This window comes from Momordica charantia, assembly GCF_013281855.1.
Source record: "Momordica charantia cultivar OHB3-1 chromosome 8 unlocalized genomic scaffold, Mcharantia_2.0 BLBB01000008.1, whole genome shotgun sequence".
NCBI classification, from domain to species: Eukaryota; Viridiplantae; Streptophyta; class Magnoliopsida; order Cucurbitales; family Cucurbitaceae; genus Momordica; species Momordica charantia.
This window is the reverse complement of record NW_028275166.1, coordinates 18,789,217-18,816,419: the sequence shown is the minus strand read 5'-3', so window position 1 is coordinate 18,816,419 and position 27,203 is coordinate 18,789,217. Positions and strand designations below refer to the sequence as shown.

Below are 27,203 nucleotides of genomic sequence, written 5' to 3'. Positions count from 1 at the left end.
TTTTCTTGAGGATCGAAGAATAGACCACCTCTCGTCTCTTTAAGGTAACCTACGAATAGGCATACTTTTGAACGAGGTTCCAGTTTCTTGGATTAGTCATGAGCACGTGTGCCGGGCATACCCAAATACGGAAGTGACGTAAACTAGCTTTACGACCCTTCCATAGTTCAAAAGGTGTTTCAGAAACACTTTTTGATAAAACTACGTTCAAAATATAAACTGCAGTCTCCACTACGTAACCCCAAAACGAGTTAGGCAACTGAGCATAGCTCATCATTGATCGAACCATGTCCAACAAGGTTCTATTTCTCCTTTCTGATACATCATTTTGTTGAGGCGTACCAGGGGCTGAGAGTTGGGACGTAATTCCATGTTCTATCATATAGTCCTAGAATCTCAAGTCCATATACTCTCCACCCCGATCTGATCGAAGTGTTTTAATGGTTTTACCTAATTGATTTTCAACTTCAGTCTTGTACTCCTTGAACTTTTCAAGGGCTTCAGACTTATGTTGCATTAGGTATAAATAACCATACCTTGAATAATCATCTATAAAAGATATGAAGTATTCATACCCTCCTCGAGCTTTAACTTTCATCGGACCACAAAGGTCTGAATGTATAAGTTCTAAGGGCTCTTTGGCTCTATCACCTTTTCCAGTAAAAGGTCTTTTAGTCATCTTGCTTTCAAGACAAGACTCACATGGTGGTAAAGAATCGTCTTCTAACTCACTTAAAATGTCATTCTTAACCAACCTCCCAATCCTATTGAGATTAATGTGACCTAATCTTAAGTGCCAAAGATAGATATTTTCTTTTTGAGGAACTTTTTGCCTTTTATTTTGAGTTCTAGCATTTTTAAATAACTCGGTATCTAAAACTGCTTTAGTTATGATTGGTCTTAGCACATACAAGTTGTTTTCAAGCAAGGCAGAACAAATATTAACACCATTTCTCGAAATGAACGCTTCATTCAATTGAAATGAAATGGAATACATATGTTCTAATAAACAAGATACTGAAATTAAGTTCCTTTAATTTTATGAACCACATACACATTATCTAATAATGTATACATATTCTTGTTTGTAAACAACTTGAGCTCCCCTACCGCCACAGTTGAGACGACCTCTCCCGTTTCGACCTTGAAAGTCATCTCTCTAGCGTCAAGCTGCCTCTAGGAACTAATTCCCTGAAATGAAGAACAAACGTGATTAGTGGCTCCTGAATCCAGTATCCAAGCAGAGTCATCGTTCTCCACTAAACATGTTTCCAAAACAAGTAAAAATCATATTTACCTTCGTTGGCTTTCTTCTTTTCGGCCAAGTACTTTGGGCAGTTGCGCTTCCAATGCCCGTCCATATTGTAGTGGAAACACTTCCCTTTCTCTGCAACCTTGGCCTTGTCATTCTTGGCAGCCGCAATAGTGGATTCAGGTTTAGACCCCTTACCAGCAGCCTTCTTCTTCTTAAAAGTCTTACTTCCAGAAGAAGAGGGTGCAGACTTGGTTCCAGAGGCTCGGTTGAACCTTTTTTGAGGTGGCAACATTTGCCTCCCCTTCTTGTCCCTTACTCTTCATAAGAGACTGGTAGGTCTGCAACTTGTTTAAGAGCGTGGTAAGAGTGTACTCCAACTTATTCATAACCGCATTGCAAAATGGAAGGAAACTGTTCGGAAAAGATTCCAGAATAAAGCTTACCTGACTCTGCTCATCTATGACAGCCCCGTTCGACTCAGCCACATTGAAGTGGACCATCAGGTTGAGAACGTGTTCTCGCACTGAGGAGCCCTCCTTCATGCGGGAGTTGTAAACGAACTTAAGGGCTTCATGTCGAGCCTGTGAGGACGGTTGTCCAAACATGCTCTGCAGCGAGTCCATGATCTCCTTAGCGGTGACCGTGTCCTCGTGCTTCTTGGCAAGCACATCAGATATGCTCGCCAGGATGTAGACCTTGGCCTTGTCATTAGCCTTGATCCACCTGTCATAGGCGTTGCGCACCGCCACAGTGGCGTTAGGCGCAGGAGCTTGAGGACAATCCTCTTGCAAGACGAACTTAAGATCATCTATCACGAGAATAGTGTTTAGATTCGATTTCCATTGTTTGTAATTCTTGCCGTTAAGTTTTTTGACCGGCTAGGAGTGCAATAATGGAAGCAGACATGCTGAAAGTAAAAACAACTTATATCAGTTTCATGCATTAGCCTTTAAACCCAATCAAATTTTAGTAAAAGTAATTAAGCACCCTAACAAAATTGTTTTGAACGACGCTTCAATGATTTAGAGCAACAGCTACCGTAGGGCAGACAGGTGCTCCTTCATTGAATTGAGACTTTCTCAACTAAATTTTACACCAGAATAACTCTTATTCCTATAAACTTTAGTCATCGTTTATTTGGTCAGGAAATTGCTAACTAACTTAACAACTCCCCGTAAGTATGACCCGTCATTTTCGGACCTCAGAGATTCACCTCAATAATCTCGCCGTAGGGAAAGAAAATATTGGAGCAAAACCTAAGAGACCCTTATCCATTTCTGGAGTTTGTCTTGGTTTTGATTCCATACAATGAACTCTCCGTTGGGATAGTCGCTCCAGGACGACATGCAGGTTATGTATGAAACCTCACGGTGCAAACCAATGGCGGAGACCGCAGGATGTGTTGTCACACGTGCTTCTCCCACTTACTATGAATACTATCTCCATTCACCTCGATATTGAACCATGCAAACACCTTCCGTAGGGAGGCCACGCCCAGGGCGACACGAGGTCGAGTATGGAACTCACAGTGTGAATATAAAGGAGAACGTGATAGAGAGAGAAAAGTATGTTATATATACTTTGTATATCAAATATATACGCTGTACATTACAAATTCTCTTTAGCTCCCACTTAGTATTCTAAGACTAGGGTATATTACTTAGATAAATCCCGGCTAAATGAAAATAACTAAGATCCATTTCATTTTTTAATTTTCATCGAAAGCGTAAGATTTAGACAAGTAACAAGAATATGATTTATGTTCATACTTCTCACATGAAAAGCAAACAACATTATGCAATGAATTATCTTTTACAACACATTTATGCATCCTAATTTTCTTGGTGAAATTCTTTCTTGGAGAATTGTGAAACTTTGCCCTTTGAGAGAAATTTCTTTTAGGAGAAGTAGTTTGAGCATATTTTAATTTAAAGCACTTAGGTCGTATATGACCTTTCAACACCACAATAATGACATATAGGCACAAGTTAATTTTAGCACGTTCAGATACAACCTTAGGAGCAACAAGCTTAGGCATATTAGGAGATTCTTTAACAAAAATAGTTTCAGAACTTGAGGGAGTAGAGCATTCATCAAGATAGCCTGAACCTCTTTTATCACTATAAGGCTTACCTACTTCAATTATCTTGTCCAACCTTTGAGCACCTATTGTTTACTTTTTAATAGAATCTTTTGTCTTATCAAGTTCCACTAAAGCATTTGATTCATTTTTCTTAAGCAATTTAATCAAATTATCTTTTTCACAACCATCATGCTCAAGAAATCTAATTTTATCAAGTAAGGCATTTTTCTCATCACAATCAAGAACATGCTTATCACAAGAGACATTCACAACATCATACTTTTTCTTCTTTAAGCAAGCAATATCATCAAGTAAAGACTTATTTTCACTAACTAAGGCATTGTATTTCTTTTTAAGCATAGCATATTTAGAACCAAGTTTTTCTAAATCATTTTGCATATTCTCAAAAGCTTCAAACAACTCATCGTAAGAAAGGGGGTCAAGATTTACCTCATCATCTTGTTCATCCTCTTTGTCACTATGAGCCATGAAGCAAAAGTTGGCCACTTCTTCATTCTCACTTTCACTTCCACTTTCATCACTATCATCCCAAGTAGCCTTCATTGCTTTCTTCTTGGATTTCTTAGATGATTTAAGAAGAGGACAATCAGTTCTAATATGACCCGGTTTTTTGCATTCATAACAAATTACCTCATCCTTTTTGCTCATTTCATTGTTTGACTTTTTTTGGTTGGAGAAATGCGTCTTGAATTGTTTCTTCCTCTTGATGAAATTTTTATACTTACGTGAGAGATATGCCACATCATCTTCATCAAGGGCATTCTCACCTTTGGAGACAACTTCCAAGGTGATGGCCTTTAATGCTATGCTCTTCTCTTTATTTTTCTTCTCATCCTCCATGTTTTTCTTGATCTTTATCTCATGCGTCATCAACGAACCAATAATTTCATCCATGGAGATAGTCTTGAGATCCTTTGCCTCTTGAATGGAGGTGACTTTAGACTCCCATTGTTTAGGCAAGGACCATAAGAGCTTCTTTACCTTCACAAGATTTGAGTATTCTTTTCCAAGTCCTTCTAAAGCATTAACAATGTTAGTAAATCTAATAAACATATCAGAAATAGTTTTATTATCATCAATTTTAAACATTTCATATTGATGAACTAACATGTCAATCTTTGTTTTTTACTTGAGTAGTTCCTTCATGAGTAATTTATAATTTATCCCATATATCCTTAGCGGTTTTACAAATAGACACCCTATTATACTCAACGTCATTAAAAGCACAAAACAAGTAATTAGTAGCTTTAGTATTTAAAGAACATGCTTTCTTTACATTTATAGACCATTTTTCGTTAGGCTTTACAACTCTAAAACCATCAACATCTTTTGTTGGAATTTCAAATCATTCTTCAACAATATCCTATAAATCATAGTCAATAGAAAGCAAGAAAAATTTCATTCTATTTTTCCAATAATTATAATTAGTACCATTAAAGAAAGGAGGCTTAGTAATAGATTGACTATCAGTAAAAGGGATGAAACCTAAAGTTGTCATAGCTAAAAAACAATTGAGTTTATCAAAGAAGAGCAATCTTGCTTTGATACCAATTGTTGCATCGGTATGGCAACCCTAGAGGGGGGTGAATAGAGTTTAATTAACAAAATGTAAACTTTTTAATAAATGGACCCAATTTAAAAAAAAAAAAATAATACACTTTTTGAGATATGCAATTTTAACAAAGTAAGATAAAATAAATTCTAAGGCAAACAAGAGAAATGCAAATCAATCAATAAAATTCTAAAATTAATTGCAAAAATAAATAAGAGAGAGGGTTAGAGAAATTTGACATCGCGAATTTTTATAGTGGTTCGGCAGAACTGTTCTACTCCACTTCCCAAGCACCTCTTAGGTTGTAAATTGAAATTCTGACTCTTTCCACGATAGGAGTCAAACTGGTACACTGTCCTTCTTAAGAGCAAAGATGATCCTCTCCATGGTGAGGATCACATCGTTACAATGAGTTGAGGATTTTGAAACACACACTTACAAACTCTTAAATAGAGTGAATGTACAAATTTGAGCTCAAAAAAAATGCGGATATAGTTAAATGGTAAAATTTCTCCTTGCCAAGGAGAAGACGCTGGTTCGATTCCCACTATCCGCCCAGGATTAGGATAATGGGTTAATGTTTTTCATTTAATAGGATAAATGATTAAGTATAGTTGACCGTGATAGTATAGTGGTTCTATCCTCCCCCCTTCTTTTCTTTTCCTCCCATCCGGGCTTCCGCTATTTCTATACATGTTTTTTCCTTTTTTTTTCTGCTTTTCTCTTATTCTTATATCCGCCTCTTTTTTCTCCCAAAAGATAAGTGGGTATAGGAAGTCACGTTGTCGAGATTTCTCAAGTTCTAAATATCCTTGAAATTCCTCTCATATATTGTGACTTGGAATAAACGTTTCTCTGTGGAGAAAGGGAAATAGCAATTTTTTCCTATCGAACGTCTACAAACAAGAGGATTTAATCGGAAATATCGACAGATTCCTGTGAACATTCAATCCTCACAACAATAAATTTCTCTCAGAAATAAGATGAAAAGAAAATTTGAGAATTTGGAGAGATTCGCAAATGAAAATTTTGAAGTTATAGAGTATTGAGAATAAGAGAATTGTATCTATATATGTGTTTCCACCCTGCAACATCAGCTAGATGTCGTAACACACCATCAGTTTCAACTTGTTAAGCCTTATGCCATCTCATTTCAAAAGCAATATATTTCAATGAAAATAGTTGCTTTAACCAATGTATTAGTGGAAAATGACGTAAAACGTTATGTGGAATCTTCTTAGCCTTTCCATAATTTATTTTATATCGGGGTTCACCACATACTGGACAACTTTGACAATCAACAAATTCTTTCCAAAATAATATACAATCGTACTTGCAAGCATGAATGAACTCATATCTTAGCCCTATGTCATATAGCATGCACTGGGTGGAAATGCATCTTTCAATAATTATAGTAACACATCAAACAATTTGTTACTCCAATTATTGAGCACATTGGTATGCATCAACTTCACGAAGAAGTTGAACGAGGAAAATTTTGTACAACCAAGGTACAACTGGTTACGTGCTTCATTCATCAACTCCTCAAAATTGTTTGAAGTATCTATTTCTTCAACTTTAGCTTTCAGTTCATCCCTATAGTCCGACCCATCATCTACATCCTTTTCCCCTTCTATCATTGGCCCTTCGAAATCATTTAGATGATCAAGCATCTCATTGTCAACATTGTTAACATTAAACTCTATAGGTAATTCATCATCTATTGTAGAAGTTGGGTCTTTTCGAAATCGAGCTAAGTTGGCTGGTTCTCCATGATAGACCCATTGACTGTATGAAGGAGATATTTCATATATAAATAAATGTTGTTCTACTCCGTCCAATGATTCTGCCATTGAGTTCTGACAATTCTTACATGGGCATCTTGTTTTTCCAATCCTCATTTGCAAGGCACTTTTCTACTTCTATAAATTGTTCAACTCCTTCTATATAATCTCTTGAGAATCTATACCTAAGTTTAAAACAATCCTTATTCATTATCCAATATACTTTTTAAATAAATTTACGAATTAGTACAAATGGACAAAGTTTAATCTTATAGGAATTAGGACAAAAAGTCAGACTACCTTCTTTTTATAAACCTAAAGATAACGACACAATTTCTCAAGGCTCAAGGTTGGAGAGAAATATTTTAAAGGTTTGAATAATCTCACTAATTAAGAATACTCAACTCTTTTTTTATTTTTTTATTCTAAGAATACAACTTAGAAAGTATGAGTTAAGTATCTAAGCTTTTGACCCACGAATGATCCAATACCCAACTATGAATAACATTTGAGAAATGAGGTATTGTTCTCCAAACAAGAGAGGACTAATTTTTTCATTAAATTCCCAACTAATTTTTGTTCAACTTTTCCACACTCCAATCCTCAATCCAACATAGTGACAAACTATTCCCAACTAATAATTCAAGGTAAGGATTCTTCACAAATTTAACTTACACGATTCTCACTATACAAACTTTGAATATTGGTTCCACATAATTAGTAGCAAAAAAAAAAAAAGGAAAAAAAAGAGAATCATCTGTCAACACCATTATGAAAAGTAGGAACATTCTAGAAACACTGAACCTAAAAAGAAATCAACACATGTTGATAGGAGGCTTAACATCAGAAAATTAATATCCCACTAAAATAAAAGAAAATCAGATATAGCATATGCTATTTTAAATTTGATCATCTTGTATGGCAAGTATTTTGTTTCGGTTCATGGCTATTATGGCGACTTACATAATATCATAAATGCGACCACTGTGATTCGATCTTTGACTCTAGAAACTAATAGAAGAACCTATTGGCCATTTGGAGTTGAAGATGGAACCAAATTTTCATTCCCAATTATGGGGATGAGAATTGTCGGCTTCCATGACAGATCTGATTGGCACCTTGATGCAATTGGACTCTACTTAGGAACACCTTAAATGCCTACCTTTATTCTTCTGATGCTGATGATAGCCTCTAAGAATAAGAAGAAAAAAAATAAAATTAAAAAGAGTTGTATAATGGGAAGTATTTTAATTTCCAAATCATTTTCATTCCCCTTATCGTTTGCCATGTTTGAAGTTCTTTAATGTCAATTTTATTTGTGATTTAATCGGTAGTTAGATAAGTTTTAGTTTATTAGTAATTTCTGCATCTTTTGTTTCATAACAGAATTAAATGCAGAATGTGGAATTTAAATTCTATAGAAAGCAATAGGAAGCATGCTAGAGCAGCCATGATGCTGGAGCATCAACTTCAAACATGGGAAATTAAACTTGATTTAAGAATTTGAATAAAAAGATGTTGAAAAGAGGAATTAATTTCCTCTTGCTGCTACTTAAAATTCCATTGTCTTTCAATTATGTTTCTTGCTTTTAAATTCTCCATGGTTTTAATTTTCAGCCAGTAATCTACCCCTCATTTTGGTTTTAATTTCTGCTTCACCTGTGTATTGTGCATCTTGTGTTTGTCTTTACTTTATTTAGTAGTAGTATTGTAGAGGCATGTATAATTCTATCTTTTTGCCAAATGCTAAGACATCAGTTGTGAGTAGCAAAAGTTCTTGCTTTCTCCCTAGTTTTGGTTTTAGTACTGAAGCCCTAGCATCGCCTTGTTAGTACCTGTCATAAACCACGAACACTTAATAATTTTCAATAGCTCACGCATCAATGTCCAGGCCCTACTTTAGTATTACTTTATTGGATCTTCTACCCTTTTCGATGCTAGTATTTTTCCCCATCCACATATTACATACCAGCTTAACGAAAGTATTCTCACTTTTTTATATTTTCTTCGCTGCTAGTTGGGGGTATGCTAGAGCACTTCATATTAATGTCCTTAGTTGCATTGAGTACAATGCTAGATTTTAAGTTTGAGGCTGTCAAAATTCACTTTGCTTTTAACCCTTTTTTGTTCAGAATTGTACAACTATGAATCTTTCTAATCCTATAATTCAGTCTTAAAAAAATCTAAAAAAAACTCATATTATGAGAGGCTGCAAGATTAGGAAGGGCTAGTAGCCTATAGTTGTGAAACCAATCTAGTAATAAAAGAGCTAGTTGTCTTAGGTAAGCAAAATGGAGTTGGAGAAATAAGTCTCTAAGTGAGACCGATTTTTGAAAGGGAAAGTAGAAGGATGCTAGAGTGAGGGGAAATAACTTCTACCAGAGTTAGAGCAAGACCCAAGCTACTCTCTTTGTTGGCAAAGCACAAGCTGATAGAATGAATTGTATGATGTGTTACAATACATGTGAACACAGAAAGTGAAGCTTGATGCAAGATATGGTTCTCAGTAGGACAAAATGTTCAATTTCAGGGTTTTATGTGTAGTCTTGCTTGAAGACAAGCAATGTTCTAAGTTTGGAGGTGTGATAACTCTTCAAAAGAGAGAATTTTCTGTTGCTTAAATGGGTAAATTGATGCTTTGAGGCGAGGGTCCTTGTCTAATTAACATGTAAAGTGAGGACTTGAATGAAGAATTTATTTATGCGGTAGAAAATCCTCATTGTGTCACAGTTGTTCAAGTTATAGCTAAATCTCTGCTATTTTGGAATGTTTTTGCAAATTTGAAGATGTTGTGTCAAAGTACTACTGAGGATTGCTGTAGGAATACTGGAGCTTCGCGAAACTAGCTATGCTGGAGCCTTTCTAATGCTCCAGCATCTCAAGGCAGCGCAGTAACAAGTTTGACGCTAAATTTTTAATAATATCCGTACTACATGCGTTTTATCAGGTTTTGCCTTAATTTTCAGGTGAGCTATAAAGGAAATAAGATAAGGGTTGTCTCATTATCTATCCCTAAGGGGGGGAATAGATCTCAAGAGAGAAAAATACTCAAAAGTCGGTTCTGAAGCCACAAAGGAGTTGAAATCCACAATATTATGCACTCATTTCGAGGAAGAAGCTGACGATTAGAAGCTGGAACTTTTGTGTCTATTGAGCTGAAGGATTTAGGGCTGCTGCTGAAGCTTCTCCAACAAATGGGTTATGTCTTTTTCTTACCCATTTTTTATTCTCTTTTCTTCATGAACTAAACCCCATTCTTAGAAGGGAGTCTACTGATGTAGCTTTCCAATTGTGATGTTTTTGTATATTATACTACTTATTTAATAGAGTTATTTTAATGTTTTCATCTTACTAAATGTGTTTGGTTATCATTTTCAGTTTGTTAGCTCTCTTGTGACTTGGGAAAGTATTTTTAATGCTTTATAAACTCTATTTGTGCTAGATCACTCTTTTAAAGTAGGATGGTGAGTACTTAGGGATAAGGCTTACCCTATCATGCCTATAAACTGTTCTTCAAGCTTGTTAGTTTAATAACGGGAGGTGGGAATGAGCATTTTTGGTATCTCGAGAGAAAACTACGTCGGTTTGGGTAATTGGCATTTTGATTATACTATAACATTAGTTTGGAGTTAGTGAGAGAATTTATAGTGATTCCCCCTGATTCATTTCTTATTTTTAACTGTTTCTCTGTTTTCGTGTGCTCTAGCATCTGTTATTTCTTTACTTTCTTTCTTTGAATTTCTTTATGCATTTCTATAGCATTTTACTTACTTTAGTTATACAAACATCGATTATCTGTTATTTGCATTTTTTGTATTCTTAACTCACGCTTAGAATAATATCCTTAGTCCTTATAGATTTCAACCTTTTTTATACTACAATCAGCGGAAAAAAAAAGTGTACCCTTGCACACTTGCATTCACATCGATTGTTGACATGAAACAACAACCCGTTGGTCGACTGCACTAGTGAATTAGTCACCCCAAAAGCCTGCATCGAGCTACTCCTTACTATTGATCAGGGTGACACCAAAATCACCTAGGTCACCAAGTTCGTGGTGGTCAATGGAAGTTCTGCTTACAATACCATATTTGGCCAACCCATAATTCACACCTTTCAAGAAATTCCCTCTACATTGCACCAAGTCTTGAAGTACCCGATTGAGAAACGGGTTGAGATAGTCCGAGGTGAACATAAGATCTCGAGGGAATGTTATTCAGTTGCACTCAAAGAGATAGCAATCTGTTCGGCTATCACAAAGCTAGCCGACCCAAGAGAGGGCCTCTCTTCTCAAGATCGTGGAAAACCTGTAGAAGAGTTAGAGCTTGTCCCAGTATTTACTCTTGAGAAGCAAGTCAGCATCAGAATGAAGCTAGAGCCACAAACCGATTAGAGCTCATTCATTTTTTGAGATAAAATGCTAATGTGTTTGCCTTGTCCTATGAAGATATACTAGGCATCAATCCCAAAATAATGGCTCATCGTCTCGACATCTACCCCTCATTCCGACCTATTAAACGAAATGCCGACCTGTAAATAGAGATACGAGTGAGTAATTGTAGACAAAGTTAATAAAGGCTTCTTAAAGCTCAATATATCTGTGAAGGTATTAGTTAAAAAAATCTAATAGAAAGTAGAGGATGTGCATTAACTTTACGAGCTAAAACAAAACATGCCCAAAAGACTGCTTTCCTTTTCCTCGGATAGACCAACTCGTAGATACAACTAACGAGCATGAGCTACTAACTTTCATGGATGCATACTCTGACTACAACCAGATCAAAGTGCACATTCTCGATCAAGAACATACCTCGTCATCATAGACAAAAGTCCTATTGTTATAAGGTCATGTCCTTTGGACTGAATAATGTATTAATATTCATGAGGTTCCATCTCCAAACCATTTATATTATAAACCTTTATTAAGTCCTTTATCTTTTCAATGTGGGATCCTTATCATGCCCTCTTAAGATCGTGGTTATTTTGACTCATCGATCCATGCCAGATCATATTTTTGGACCGGATGCTCATTTAAACATTTTGGACTCTGATACCATATCAATATTCATGGGTTCGAACCCCTATATTGTTGTTTCTGATGGAACTTTAGACATGCACAGCGGAAGCTAAGGACCATAATACACTTAATGAAGCAATTTAACTAAAATAAGCATGCTTCAAAATATGATGAAAAATGTAAAGAGGAAGTGACTAACTTTATACCTTTGAAGACGTCCACTATAACTTCTTCTCCTAACTCAATGGGACCACTAATGGCAAATTCATGCTATCCTCGGGTTGATGAACATGGTTGTGGGACTGAATTATGAGTGAAAGCAAAGGGAAAGCACTAATGGCTAGGATAAAATAATTAAATTTGAGTGGAAAAATTTTGCAGTTATGCAAGGAAGCATTAGCCTTCTCCAAGTGATCTTCATCACCAATATAAAGACCAAATGCATGCAAGGACAAGCCTTGCATGTCTTCCACTTCAAACCCCAATAGTGTGGCAAGAGAACTTAATGAGAGAAGAAAAGTAAGGAAGCTTGCCCTAACTCAGTTCCCACTCTATTTGCGAAAAGAGTCTCACTTAGGGATACTCGTAATTTTAGGGTAGCAACTTTGATCTAGCTTGACTTTGTGCAACTCACTAATCGACAAGCTCGGATTGGTTGCCAGCCTAGAGAACCCCTTGAGTGACTGTCCTATTTTCGAGTCATTTTTGTGCTAGAAAATTTTCATTAAAGGGAGTGTGCATATTCTCTACTGGATTTGAAAAAGTTTTTTGAGTTAAACAATAGAAGAATTTGAAAAGCTTTTATCTTTTAAACAAAGGTGGCTTTATGATGATTTTGCTTGAGAAAAGTAGTAAGGATTAGAGCTTTAACGTTCCTCCTAAGACACCATATGAGCAAATTACTCGGCTCTGCTTGATGTTTGGTTTATTCTTGAATTTTGCATGCTTATTATTGATTTGATAGTTCTTGTTTTTGCTTGAGGACAAGCAAAATATTAAGTTTGGAGGTGTGATAAGACTTGATTAAAGGCTAACAAAGAGTAGTTTTCATGCTTGGTTGAGACCAAATTATGATGGAAAATGTATGTTAATGCATATAATTCATGGAAAATGTGCATATTTCGTTATTAAGGACTTAGGCAAGTAGTTAGAAGCAAATAGAGGCTAATTGATGAAAATTTGTTTATTTTGTAAGGAAATTTGAAAATTGATGACTGCAATGCGTCAGGCACATCGCACACCAAGTATTTCCAGATTATTAGAAGGATGCGCCATCCAATTGTTTTGGAACTTCCAGCTTCGCAATGCGCCAGCCACATTCAATGCATAGATTGTCAAAACGGGAATAACAACTTTTGACCAAATTATTGGTCCAAGATTCAGTTTGACTCCTAAAATTTCTACAAAGAGTGGTTTCCAACCTTCCATGCATTTTTCAACGTCTTGTTACCTTCATGGCCTATAAAAGAGCTCTCTATCATCACTTCAAGGCACCTCATTTTCCATGCTGTTGTTTTCCCTTCTACTTTAGTTTTGTAGTTTGTATTTAAGTTTTATTTTCAATTATTTTTCTACAATTACTCTTGTTTATTTTATTGCAATTCAATTTGTTCCATTTTGTACTTTCTTTCCAATTCTAATTAAAATGCTTTCTTTTGTTATCTTCTCTTGTGTTTTAATTTCTTTCAATTGCATCAGTAGGTAAATTGTTTCTTCAACCCTCCTACGAGTTTAGTTCATCTATTTAAATTACATCTATCAGTGAGCACGACGTATTACGCTCTCTTTGCTTATCTTGATTAATACAATTTATTCAATTGATTTTCTTGTTGGCCACTTGTTTAAATCACATTAGTTTGAATTTAATTCTGGGAAGGTTGGAGACAAACAGATCTCATCAAGGTAAAACGGGAAGTTACTTAGAAATAAGAACTAAAACAAGATCCTAGACATAGGCTCTCTTACCCGTTAAAATTAAGTTGGAACTTGATTTATTTAGGATTCTAGAGTTGCATAGACATATGTAAACACTAGCCTAAGCTTCTAAACAAACCAAAAGCTATATGGAATAGGAGTTGAAGTAGTTTGCATAAATTGAGTTTAATTACGGACACACTTGATAGGTGTAATTCATCTTTTAGAACTAAATCTTAGTAGGGGGGTTGGTTTTTTAATCTTGGTGCTTTTAAATTATGTTTCCCAACCTATTCACCAATTTTTATCCCAAACCCGATTGCTCATTCAAGCAATTTGCAAAATCAATTTTAAAAGAAAACTAGTCCCCGTGGAGACGAACTTGGAATATTTCCAGATTATTACTTGTGATAGTGTGCACTTGCACTTAACCTCTAGCTATTAAGCTTAGGCGCAACAGTTATTCATTAGAGAAGCAGTGGTATTTAAGGAGTAAGATGTAACTTAGGGGTAAAACGATAATTTGATCCAGCTTAAGTTACGAGCACGCGTGAAGGATTGACTTGCCATTATTGGTTGTATATCCGTGGACACAACACATTCTGCAGTGAGAAGAGTGCAACTACGGGTCTTTAGTGGAGTGACCCGCAATTAACGAATGTTGATTAACTCAATCGATGAGTTTGACCGATTAATCTCACATCGTTGGAGCTTCTGATCTGCAGGTCCATTAGGTTCCCTTACTAGCTCACAACGGGTAAAACGAGGATCAAGTTTTTGGAAAAATTTGAAATGTTCAAATTGCTCTAAGGGATTCTATATATATTGATAAATTATAATATATGGTTTATTCTAAATTGAACCTATATGTTATGAGAGAAATTATTTGAATGAGATCCAAATAAAAATCCATATGAATACGATTCATATTAAAAGTATAGGTTAAAAATAATATGCATAAGATGTATATTAAAACTATAGGTTATAGGAGAGAATTACTCCAGGATATGATTCTATTTTGAGATTAAATAAATAAATAATTAAGTGTTAATTACTTATTTTAATTAATATATATTTAATTAATTAATTGTTAATTAGATTAATAATTAATTACTCAATATTAATTAATTGTATATATATATATATTAATTATTAATTATTAATATTAATATAATTAATAATTATGTTATGACGTGGGGGATCATTTCAATTTTTGCAGAAAGATTCTGCATAAAAAAAGAACAGAACACATCAGAAAAAAGCTCCCACAAACAAGTTCTGGTTCCCAGAGGATAGCGAGGAAGATCGGTGGTGGTGTTGAACGAAATCACTAGAAAATATTTGAAGAAGGTCTTCAAATGTAAGTTCTTTCTCCCTGTATTTTTCTTTGGCTTTGTGGGTTTTTGTTCCTAAAAATTCAACAACACGTTCGTCGTTTCCGCTTCGGGATTTGCGTCCCATCAATTGGTATTAGAGCGGCGTTTACGTTCTAAATTTTTTGCGATCAAAATCATTGTTTTTGGTGGGTTTGTTATCCATTTTCGAAATGTGGGTTTTGCGAGTTGAATGTTTGCGAATTTGGGCATGTAGACAGCATTTTTTTCTTGATTTGATCATGTAAGGGTCCGGCGTTTTTGGGCATTATGTTTTTGTATCGAGTCTGTAAGTCCGAGTCGTTCGAAAGCTGTTCGTGGTGTCGAATTGGGTGAAATTTTGCAGAAAACAGCGAAGAAGACGAAGTAGTCTGCACAGGAAGCACCATGGCGCTGCCGAAGAACAGCAGACAGCGCCGTGGCGCTGCAACTATTGCTGTTTGCTGCATCAGCGCAACGGTGCTGAGCACCGTGGTGCTGTCCCAGGTGTTTATCGATGTGGTTGCGTTGTCTCGGTTCGCAGATCGAGTGCTGTTTCAGGTATTTTCTTTGGTTTTTTAATTAATTATTTATTTTGCTTTCTTATGATGTCAAAATTCGGTCCAACTTTGCTATTTAATTATTTTATGCATTTTGAATGTATATTTTAATTGAATATATATTGCATAATGTATGCCATGTAGTTTTAAAATCCCACCAATGTATAATATGTATATTTGATATATAGCATATATGTATAATGCATCATATAGTTATAAATGTTATAATAGATTTAAATGTTATAATAGATTTGAATAAATGCTTTCATCAAAATGTTCTCGTATGCTGCACTTTACAATTTTGTGGAAAACAACAAATCCAGTCAATGCAATTGGTGCACACTTCTTTGTTTCTTGCTCTGCACTTTTGCGCTTCGCACACTTCAGTACCAATTATTTGTTTTTTTTGCTTAAAAAACATAAGTTTCGATTAGAATATGCATCAGATATCTTAGATTTACGAAGTTATGTAAGCATAAAATATGCACAATGAATTTGTACCACTTCTACCTAAATATATTCATGATATCAACACAACTTACGCAAGAAAGTCAAAAACTAGCATGAATTGTGTACTTTTTACCCTTGAAATCAAGGATTATTAGAACTTCCTAAAAGTTTAAGGTAGTTTTTCTGCCTAAAGACGAATCGACGCCTTGAATTGTTTTGTATCTCGATCTATGGTCAAGTGTTTGCTCTTCTTCCTAGATCAGTTTGAGTAGACCTCAAATTGCCAAAATTCTATTAAGGCAGCTCATTTAAGCATATGGTTAGTAGTTTTGTATTAGTTGTAAATCAGTTGGAAATAGTTGATATCTGTAACAAAATAGTGTTCTCATCTTCTCTATAGACTCTTCTATATAAGTCTGTAAGAAATTCTCTTGTATTCAAGAAATGAGAATATGAAGCTTTTGAATAACAATTGTTGAATTCATGCTTAATTCACTTTTGTATTTTGGTATAAGAGCCACGGCTTAATAGAATAATTTGGTGACGAACCCAGGGCATCAGTAACAATACCGAGTAAGAACGCCCTTGAAGAGTTCAATGGGTTCACTAGTGTTGACTAGTTTTGCCCTTATTCGCACATGTTGTGAGGAAGGTTTCGCGATTGCACTGGATTTTGTTCGCCTTGAAAGTCATCGAGGAGTTTGTCGATGTCCCCTTAGTTGTTTGGGAGTTCGTCATCGTCGTCTCATAAGCAAGGAAAGGAGTCGCTGAATAGTTGTTAGAGGGAAGAGTTTGTGCATGCCTGATGGATGGTTTCAATTTTGAGAAGATTCGATGGAAAATTTGTAAATGGCAATAAGGTCTTTTTCACCTCACAACTAAAAAGTGCTCTTAATTCAAAGTTTTTTAACCCTTTAAAGTTGACTTATTTTTGCCAATTTCTTTATGTTAGTGATACACAAGGTTAAAAAAGTAAATTACGTAAAAGGGTTTAAAGAGGCGTGCAACAACTTAAAATAAAAACTTCAAAATACTATTTTTGTCCCTTGTTTTGGTTTCTATACTTTTAAAAAAGTTAAATTTTGATCTATATACCATTTTTTCATCCTAATCCTTTCAAAATGTCTATTTTAGTCATGTACTTTAATAACTAACCAATTTGATCTTTATTTACAAAATTTTAACACAATTTTTAGACAATGAAAACCCTCTAATAATTTATGACCAAAAAATTATTAAGTGAAATAGGAGTATTCACGTGTTGGGTTAGGTCAGGTTAGGAGTTTTTTTTTTTTTTTGACCAACACGACTTTTTAATTTGTTCAAATCAGGAAACTGACAAAACCGTACATAAGGATCATCCCAATCCAACTCAATCCAACAAAAAAAAATTTCGAATTGGATCGGGTTGGATCATCAGGTTGCCCAGTCTCATAGCAACCATGAATTCCAAGGACATGCAGCAGTTGCATAATCGTGGATGGATGAAGAAAATTAAGAAAATGGTTCGTGGGTGTCAGAGAAGGGGCATAGGGGAGATTAGGGTAATGCTTGAGGAGCTTTTTGAGGGCCTTGTAATAGAGAAACTTGTCCCTCCATTCAGAGAGCGTCTATTGTGAAAGGAATTTTATTTATTGGCATTTTTGACAAAAAAACATTAACTTTTATTTAATCATTTTCTCTATTTATTCTATGTGTATAATTCAATTTATTTATAGGGTTGAATTTGAATTTGAGCTCTTAAATGTTTCCAACGGCTAGTTTTCTTTCTTGGAATGTTTTACTAATTGATTATATGAAAATTGTGTTTTAATTGCATGGAGAGATTTGTAGTTGAATTGGAATAGTGATAAATTCACCTTCCTTCTCATGTCAATTTTTCTTGTCTATTTATTGTGTATGCTTGGAACATATCAAGCAAAAGTGTGGAGCAAAGTTTGATTAATTCTCTCAAATTGTTCAAGTATTGTTTATGGTGTAAAATTTTGAGAGATAATTTTTTATGTAATTCGATAAGTGCAACTCTATGAGTTGTTTTCTTTTGTGAGATTTCTATCAAGTATTGGATAAGATGCATCCACCATTATAGGGAGTTCAAGCGGTGGTCTACAACACAAGGGAAGCTTGTATTTGAAAAGATTCAATCGAAGGAGGAGTCGATCAAGTATTGCGGCATGATTTAAGAAGGGAGTTCTTTTATGTATAAGTCAATATTGATCCTAAATTGTACTAACTTTTGATTGTTAATGTTATTTTCTGAGTGTGGCCTCGTGGGGTAGGTTGGGAAATCGAACCACGTTAAAAACGTCTTTGTGTCATCTCGCTTGACTTGTTTTAATTTATAAGATCCAACAATTTGAAACTTTAAAAATATAATAATATTTTAGCAAGCTAGTTATATGTTTCAATTGGTAACAAAGCAGTGCACTAATTTCTTTTAGTGAGATTTTTGAGATTTTTATTGATTTAATTTGTTTGGTGCTAAAATGTCTATTTCAGAAGGTTTTTCCATTGATAGACCACCTTTGTTGACAGTAAACAACTATTCGAAGATCTGAATGAGAGCATTTATCAAAGCTATGGATGAAAGGGCCTGGAAATCGATATTGATCAGATGGACAGCTCCCACCAAGCCCGAAATAGAATGGTTGGCTGAAGAGGACAAACTAGCAAATTGCAATAGTAAAGCTCCTAATGCCATTTTTAATGGAGCCGATGCCGATGAAATCAAACTCATCTCAACATGTGAATCAGCAAAAGAGGCATGGGACATCTTATAAAAAAACCTATGAAGGAAACAGTGATGTTAAGTGAACTAAATTAATGATGCTTACTGCTAAGCTTGAAAATCTTAGGATGTTAGAAGATGAATGCTTGAATGATTTTTACACTAAATTATGTGATATTGCTAATGAATCGTTTGCTAGGAGAGAAAATGTCAAACTCTAAATTGATTAGAAAAATCGTTAGATCTGTACCCGATAGGTTTTGTCATAAAATAACGACTATTGAAGAAAGTAAAAATTTAGATGATATGAAGGTAGATGAATTGATGGGCTCTCTTTAGAACTTTTGAATTAAATTGGAAAGAAACAAAGAGAAATCTATTGCTTTTAATTATGCCCACAATGATAATGGAGAAAATATTGATGATGATCAACTTGCCTTTTTGTCTACCAATTTTAGTAAAATTATGAAAAACGATCGCAAAGAATTCTAAAACTTCCCAAAATTTTTCAAAAGGCAATAATCCTTCTTTTAAACAAAAAGAAAAGAGAAAAGGGATAAAATGTAAATAATGTGATTGTTACGGTCATATCCTGACTGAATGTTCATACTTTTTAAAGAGAAACACCAACTTGGTAACAAGTACTTGGAGTGATGAAGATTCAGGTCAAAAAGAACCTATAGTCGATAATATAGTTTTTACTGCAGCTTGTATTATTGATAATTCTATGAGTGTGTAGAATTTACAAGATGACGTGGAAAATACTGATATTGAGAAAGATGATTATGATGGTGAAGATTATATTGAGCACTTGATGAAGATTTTCTCAAAGAACTTACCAAAGTATATTCACTAAATCGTTAAAGATGTGTAAAGCCAACAAAGCTTTGGTAAGTCAAAACTGATAAAAAATGAAAAGGATTTAAAAATTGACGTTGTGGGTTTAAATAAATTGCTTATTGAAAAAAATAAACAAATTGAGGAGATTAAAGGTGAACTTGGTACTTCGAAATTAGATTATCTTTCGGGTACAGAAAAATCTACATGCAACAAAAAGAGTTTGGGATATGAGAGAGAAGTTAAAAGGCCTCAATTTTTGTGAAGACACGAAATATGAGTCTAACAGTAAATGATTCTTCAACTGCCTATCCCACTTTTACATCTATGCAACAAAAGGTAAAAGGTAAATTAAAAAAATTATTCCTATATGTCATTTTTGTGGTATTCATGAACATTTTACCTAAATGCTTTAAATTAAAGAAATTAGCGAGAAATGATATCTTATCTTATGCTCTCAAAAGAAATTTTGGTTGAGACTTGATTCTATATGCTATCTTTTAAATGTTTTTTTATTTCTTTGTGCTAGTGATCATTTGTTTAAATAATTTATAAAAAAAAAATTGTTATTTTGATATTTTATTGAGGGGAGTTTTTTTTGTCATGTTTTGGAGAAAATAAGGGGAGAAATATTTCTTGATTGGTTAAATTGTTTTAAATGTGTTTTTGACAAATAAATGCAAAACGGGAGATTGAAAGGAATTTTATTTATTGACATTTTTGGCAAAAGCATTAAGTTTTATTTAATCATTTTCTCTATTTATTCTATGTGTATAATTCAATTTATTTGTAGGTTTGAATTTGAATTTGAGCTCTTAAATTTTTCCAAAGGCTAGTTTTATTTCTTAGAATGTTTTACTAATTGATTATATGAAAATTGTGTTTTAATTGTATTTGAGAGATTTGTGGTTGAATTGAAATGGTGATAAATTAACTTTCCTTCTCATGTCAATTTTTCATGTTTAATTTGTTTTATTCTCTCAAATTGTTCAAGCATTGTTTATGGTGTAAAATTTTGAGAGATAATTTTTTATGTAATTCGATAAAGTACAATTCTGAGAGTTGTTTTCTTTTGTGAGATTTTTATCAAGTATTTGATAAGACACATCCACCATTCAAGGGAGTTCAAGCGGTGATCTACGACACAACGGAAGCTTGTGTTTGAGAAGATTCAATCGTCGATCAAGTATTGCGGCATGATTTAAGGAGAGGGTTCTTTTATGCATAAGTCGATATTGATAGTAAATTGTACTAACTTTTGATTGTTAATCCTATTCTCTGGACGTGGCCTCGTGGACTAGGTTGGAAAATCGAACCACGTGAAAAACGTCTTTGTGTCATCTGACTTTAATTGTTTTAATTTCTAAGATCCAAAAATTTGAAGCTTTAAAAATATAATAATATTTTAGCAACCTAGTTAGATCTTTCATATTCCATGTGGGTCTTAAATTCCTTCCCAAATTTCATGGTCGAAAGATACGAGAGATTGGAGTTGACGACCGGGTGCATCGCAAAACTGGGGAGAATGAAGGGAGGGTGGCTGAATTAGTGTTGGAACCTGAAAATTTCTATAACTGAGAGCAAACCAGAGGGGAAATCAGCGGGGGAAGAAGGGGAATTCGGAGATGGAGGATAGAATAAAATTGTTGAGAGATGAGATTGAGAGCGTAAGATTGTTGAGGGGTGAGATTGAGAGATATCGAGATTGAGAGATGTGAGATCGAGAGACTGAGAGAGGTAAAAAGAGAAACTAGAAGACTGATAATTATTTAAAACATGCATCCATACATATATATAATTCCAGTTCGATTCGGTTTAATCAAATTTATTTTTACCAAACTCGCCAATCAAACTGAACCGTTCGATTTACAAAAAAATATATTATCCAACTCAAACTGAACCTTTATTAACCCAACCGAGTCCAAATAGATTGGGTTGTTCGGGTTCTTTAGTTAAAGCTTTGCAAATATACAACCAATTTTAGTATCCATCGTAGTTTCCCAACCCATGTTATGAAACTTTAATAATCAAAATGGTTACAGTTTCAGAGTGGAACGAGCAAAATTAAAAAAAATTTTAAAATTTCAAGGACCAAAATCTAACCAAGGTAAAAGTTAAAGTACCAAAACAAGACTTAAATCTAGTTTCAATTTTCGGGAAAAGAAATTAAGTGAAAAACAAAAACAGAATGAATTTAAAAATGGATAGACCCAAGTTTAATAAAACCAATTGTTAAGGGCAGAAAATATCTAGTATTGATTGAAAGGGACGGGCACCGGCTTGTTTGGCGTTGGGGCCTCGATGGATCAACTTCGCGTCCAACTTGTAATTATATTTTGTGTCGTCTAATAAAATCCCAAACACACTTCAACATATAATCTCACAATTCCAGATCCTTCCACTATAATTGTGGCCGCCGCACACAGCTTCTTGATTTCCAGATCCATGGCTTCCTCTGAACCGGAGTCGCCGGAGACTTCCTCTCTCTTCGCCTTCACGCCCTTCCTCTTCGGCTTCACCAACAACCGCAGAGACGACCCAAATCAAGAATCCCGAAATCCGGCCAATCGGGAAAGCGAAAGGTTTTTTCTTGTGAACCCCTTTACCCAGAGCATGGTGGTGATCGAGGGGAGCTCTGCCTTGGAATCGCTTTTACGCGACCTGGGTTCGAAGGATGGGCCGCCGCCGGCCTCCAAAGCCTCCATAGAAGCGCTTCCGGCCGTTCAGCTCCTGGAGGAGGGCGAGTGCGTGATCTGTTTGGATGAGTGGGAAATTGGTGCTACGGCCAAAGAATTGCCTTGCAAACACAAATTCCATCCCAATTGTATAGAGAAATGGCTTGGAATTCATGGGTCTTGCCCCATTTGTAGGCACAAGATGCCCGTCGATGATGGGGATGGCAAGAAAAACGACGTCGTAGGGAGAGGGAGGAGGCTGAGGGAGATTTGGGTTGGTTTTTCCTTCAATAATGATATCAGAAGTGATGATTCTAATCCACTTCCTTCCAGTGCTTCCGATCATGAAGCAGAGGATTAGAATTTTGGCACCTTTTTTTTAAAAAAAATTCTCTACTGTTTGTGTTGAGAAGGATTGTGTATAGAATAAAGGTTGTTTTCCTTTTTATGTTGTTCTGTATATAGCAGATGTAATTATGTAAATTCTTTTGATCACCATCTATAATCTGCAAGTAATCCGCATGAATCGAAGCTGCGATTGGCTTGTTGTTAATTTGTATTTGTTTGGGTGGAACGAGACGCAGTTCATTAGGTTGATTTATGGGTTCTTTTAAAAGTTAGAATTTTCTTTAGTTTTCAGTTTCTAATTTATATTCTCATCGTTATCATGTTTGGGTTTGATGATCATCTGCTTATTTTTAGCAATGAGTTGGAAGCAAGTCGAAGTGATACTTTTATGATACATAATGTTGGTATGTTTCGGAAAGGCTGATTGTGTTTAGTTGAGAGGTAGCTATTTTAACTTTTCCGTTGCAATTTGGGTATCGTTGAGAAAAACATTTCAGAAACATCTTATCAAAAGAGGTACACTTGGTTTGGGGGCCCGTTGAGCGGGGCGGTACCAATTGAGTTGATTGGTTAAGTGTCCACTATTGGCGATATTGACAATGTTAATAAACTTTAGGGTCCGTTTCTGTTTCGTGGAAAAGTAGAACTACAGGCTTCCCACTTCCAACAATCATGAATTCAATAATTCAAAAATTATATTTTTAATTATGTTTTAGAACATATTGGAAAATGCACTCTCAGGTGTTGGCGCACTGACAAGAGGTTTGAGTGTTGATGTAATGACCCCAATTTTTATATGTCATTAATAATATAATATTGAAATAATTACTCATAAAACATAATTTCATTAAAATAAAATAAGATAAAAACTTGTATTTTCATCTAAAAATGAAAACGATAACTTAATAAAACTTAACTTATAAATGTTTAGCAGCGGAAATCACAAAGTTATTATCCTTAAATAAAACAAGTAAAAATGTGGTATAGCCATAAATCCCAACCTCTACTCTAGCACGAAATCACTCGCTATTGCTCAACTCAATATGGTTCCCTTCTGAGACACCCAAACATGGACACCCATAACTCCCGTTGATAGATACCCGAGCAATAACATAAGTTTTAAGCATTACTAGGGGACCTCATTCCTAAGTATCCACAAACCTGCTAAAGAAAAGTAGCTAATCACAAATAGAGCAAGTCAACTAACCATACTTCCTTCCGCATCATACGAAAGCTAGCATACTAAACAAGGTGGGCCAACAGTGTTCAGTAAGATGAAGGAAAATATGCACAACTCTATTAAATAACAAGAAGAAAACAGTTAGAGTGTTGGTTGTTCAATAGTTACAGCATATAAATCTCCCTCGAAATGAGGTTTAACTAACGAGGGAAAGACAAAACACAATGGGCAAGGGAAATATACAATCCATTTCCGAAAAAATAGATAAAGAAAACACAGATGGAGACACCAGCACGCAATGGCAACACCAGCTCCTCTCTATTGTTAGCTCTCTTTCCGAAAAGGGTGAGATTCCTCTCCCTTGTCTTTTCCAGCATAGAAGAATATTCTCTATTGGGATCTGTGTGTGTCGGCTAGGTCATCCTATCCCTTTCGATGGTCCCAATTTTACGGCACCCAGCTGGTAAATTTACTTGCATGGTAAAATATCCTTGTATGGGATACTTACTGTGTTGTGAATCCATGCTCCAACACTTGTTTACACCAGCTTATTAATGCTCTGTCTTCAACATGCTTCATCAACTCCTTTCTGGGCTCAACATTTTTCCCATGCCCTTGTCTTCAGTCCCAAACCTGCGCAAAAGAGCCAATAATAGGAGAATTCAGTACTATCTTAGACCAAAACAGTCAATACACAGGACTTCAGTCAAATTTCATTTTCTATATTATTCAGGATTTTCTCAAGCTAAAATAGGCACACATTAACAATAAATTGCACAAAATTTCCCCAATAATGACTAGAATAACTTTCTTTTGGAGAGTTATCAGAGTTCCACGACTAGGATGCTAGATATGAATGGTTCATGGGCGATCTTCGAGGGTTCGTACTGAGTGGTGGGTCCGTGACCCCCTGCCCTAAGCTCAATTTTTACTCGGTTGAAGATCTTTTCCTTCACTCAGTCCAGTTTTTCCTAGTTGATCCTTGTGTGGGACCCGCTTGGTGGACTAGACGTCTCGATGCTAGTCTGGGATTCTACGTTTGAGCGAGTCGCCTCATGTCATTCCCAACTCTTGTTGATCTTGTCCCTGAGGTCCTTCGAGCCCTCTAAGGACCCAAGCGTTCGGAAGGGGTCATCTTTCGTGAGTGTCCACTGGCGGGGCTCGGAGTTCTCCCTTGGCAACTTCTCCTTCTCCCCAACTTCCGTTCGGAGGATGGAGGCTCCACGGGTTCGGTCGGCCAAGATGATCTCGATTAGCCTTCCCATTTGGTAGTTATGTGGACATTACTCGCCCGCATTTTGCTTTGAAACCCAGAGCTTTTACGGTGAGGGTGCCCCACCTTCCATTTGCCGAGGTGGCCTATAGGGTGAACGAGATTGAAAGTGTCCCAGATTCCCTGGCTTTCTGTGGTGAAAAGGGAGTCGAGGCTGGCTTGTCAACCAACTTGTCGCGTCAACACTCCTCATTGCCGGAATGCTCATAAAATAATTCCTTGTTGGAAATCATCCCGATGATGTCTTAGTGTCAAGAACTAGTCTTCGTTTTGGCTTGAAAATGTCGTCTTCATAGACGGTGCCAACTGTTGACAGCGAATTTTGGAGAGGTCCATATGTCCTTCGGACGAGTAGCTTCGCCAGAGAACAAATGAGCCTGTAATTAGAAAACTCGACATTGGTACAGTCACCCAACTAATGCACTCTGACGCTTAACTCATTAATCGGAGTAGAGAATAGAAAAAGACACCTTATGTATTAGTGCAAGGCTTTTTACTTACTTGTGAAGGTGAGGGTCCTTCCTTATATATTTCTTAGATTTTAGGTTTATTTTATTTACAAAATATCTTGTAAATGTCATTGGCCTTGACCTATAAATAGGCTTGTCCCTTTGTTTTGAAACAAGTTAGATTGAAGTGGAATACAAAATTGTGAGTTTTTTTCTACCTTGCCTACTACAAACCCCCCCCCCCCCCCCCCCCCCGAAATATCGTATTCTTTGTCTGGTTGAACATAGAGTACCTTATTTTATCCTTGAAGCATGCTTGTTTAATTAGTCATCAAACTTGTGGAGTGTTTTCGACATCGAGCATAGTGATTATTCTGTCTGCTCAAGGTAATCGACTGCAAAGTTAATCCATCTAGTTTTCTTTCTGGGTTGAACCAACTACATGATTAGATTCAAGTGGCTAGAGGCTCGAGTAATCCATACGCTTAGGTTATCGTGTATCACATTGGTTATGTCTCTCGCCTCATATATACGTCGCCAAATGTTGATGCAAGAATTTGGTTTCGGTCGTTAGCGTCGATAGCTCAAGCGAACACGTGCACACAAAGAAAATTGCACACCAGTGTTGTGCTAAGCTGAACACACTCCAATGCCCAAGTTAGCAAAGAGTTTCAATGATAGTAGGAAAAGTAGAGTTGTGAGAGTGTACCTCGCGCCCAAGTTTCTTCTCTTATTTATCGTGGGAGTCTTCTTGAGATTGTCAGGTGGATCAACTTTACTAGATTTCGGTCGGCTTAGATCATGTCGGGTTGGGTGGTCCAGCCTCGATGGTTTTTGATATGAGTGGCTCAACCATGGTACTTTCTCAGACTTCAATTCCTGAGAATTTGATGGGGTAATTTCAACCATAATAGTAATAACTATTGACCTACCTTGTGGTGACAAGTTTTTTGCGTGCCTAGTCATAGTTACATACTAATACTTAGAATATAAGCAAGTCTACATAAACATTTACATGGGGCTTTGATACCAACTAAAGACCCAATTGTTTTGGACTTAGAGATGTTATTACTTGCATGCTAGTGACATTAAAAATCTTTCGAGAAAATGCTAAAGAACAAAATACACTGGCATAATATATGATTTTATAAATAATTAAAAACTTTTTTCAGATCTCATAAGAAAATGTGACAAATCATGATTAAAAAAAAGTTATAACTAAAACCAATAATTTTTTTTAGAGTGAACAAGTTTAAAAATAAAAACATGAATTAATAAAAATGTCTGCATCAGCAAAACCAATGTAGGCATTCTCGTCACGCCTAGTACTTCGTTGTTATTATTTTAAAAGAATATAGAATGAAGGGACGAGTATTAAAAGTACTCTAAAAGTAGCTCTGCTAAAAGGGTCGGAGATGTATATACACGTATAACTAGTTCATGGTGTCATAACACATGTGGAATTTAAATGCTTGTTTGGTAATATCTTGGTTCATTGTTCATTGTTTCTCGTTCCAAGAGTTATTTAGAAATTTAAGCATTTGCAATTATTTATGTTAATTGTCTCTTTTTTTTTTTTAAACATTCTCAAACTTGTATAGAGATTTTGGAAACGACAACCATGGTGCTTTCTCGACTTCAATTCCTTGAAATTTGATGGGTAATTTCACCAATAATAGTAATAACTATTGACCTACTTGGCGGTGACAAGTTTTTTGCGTGCCT

At 35.5% G+C, this 27,203-nt stretch overlaps 1 protein-coding gene and 1 pseudogene across 1 annotated transcript; one reads left to right on the top strand and one right to left on the bottom strand.

Moving 5' to 3' along the window:
• Nucleotides 1-6,275: 6,275 nt before the first annotated feature.
• LOC148209711 (uncharacterized) lies at nucleotides 6,276-6,812 on the bottom strand (annotated as a pseudogene).
• Nucleotides 6,813-21,998: 15,186 nt separating this feature from the next.
• On the top strand, nucleotides 21,999-22,589 carry LOC111023495 (RING/U-box superfamily protein). The gene has a single exon (XM_022300956.2). It carries the CDS (start codon nucleotides 21,999-22,001, stop codon nucleotides 22,587-22,589), a length of 591 nt encoding a protein of 196 aa, XP_022156648.1.
• Nucleotides 22,590-27,203: the final 4,614 nt, after the last annotated feature.

Coding starts and splice junctions, on each gene's coding strand:
- LOC111023495 (XM_022300956.2), top strand. CDS start 21,999: ATGGCTTCCTCTGAACCGGAGTCGCCGGAGACTTCCTCTCTCTTCGCC.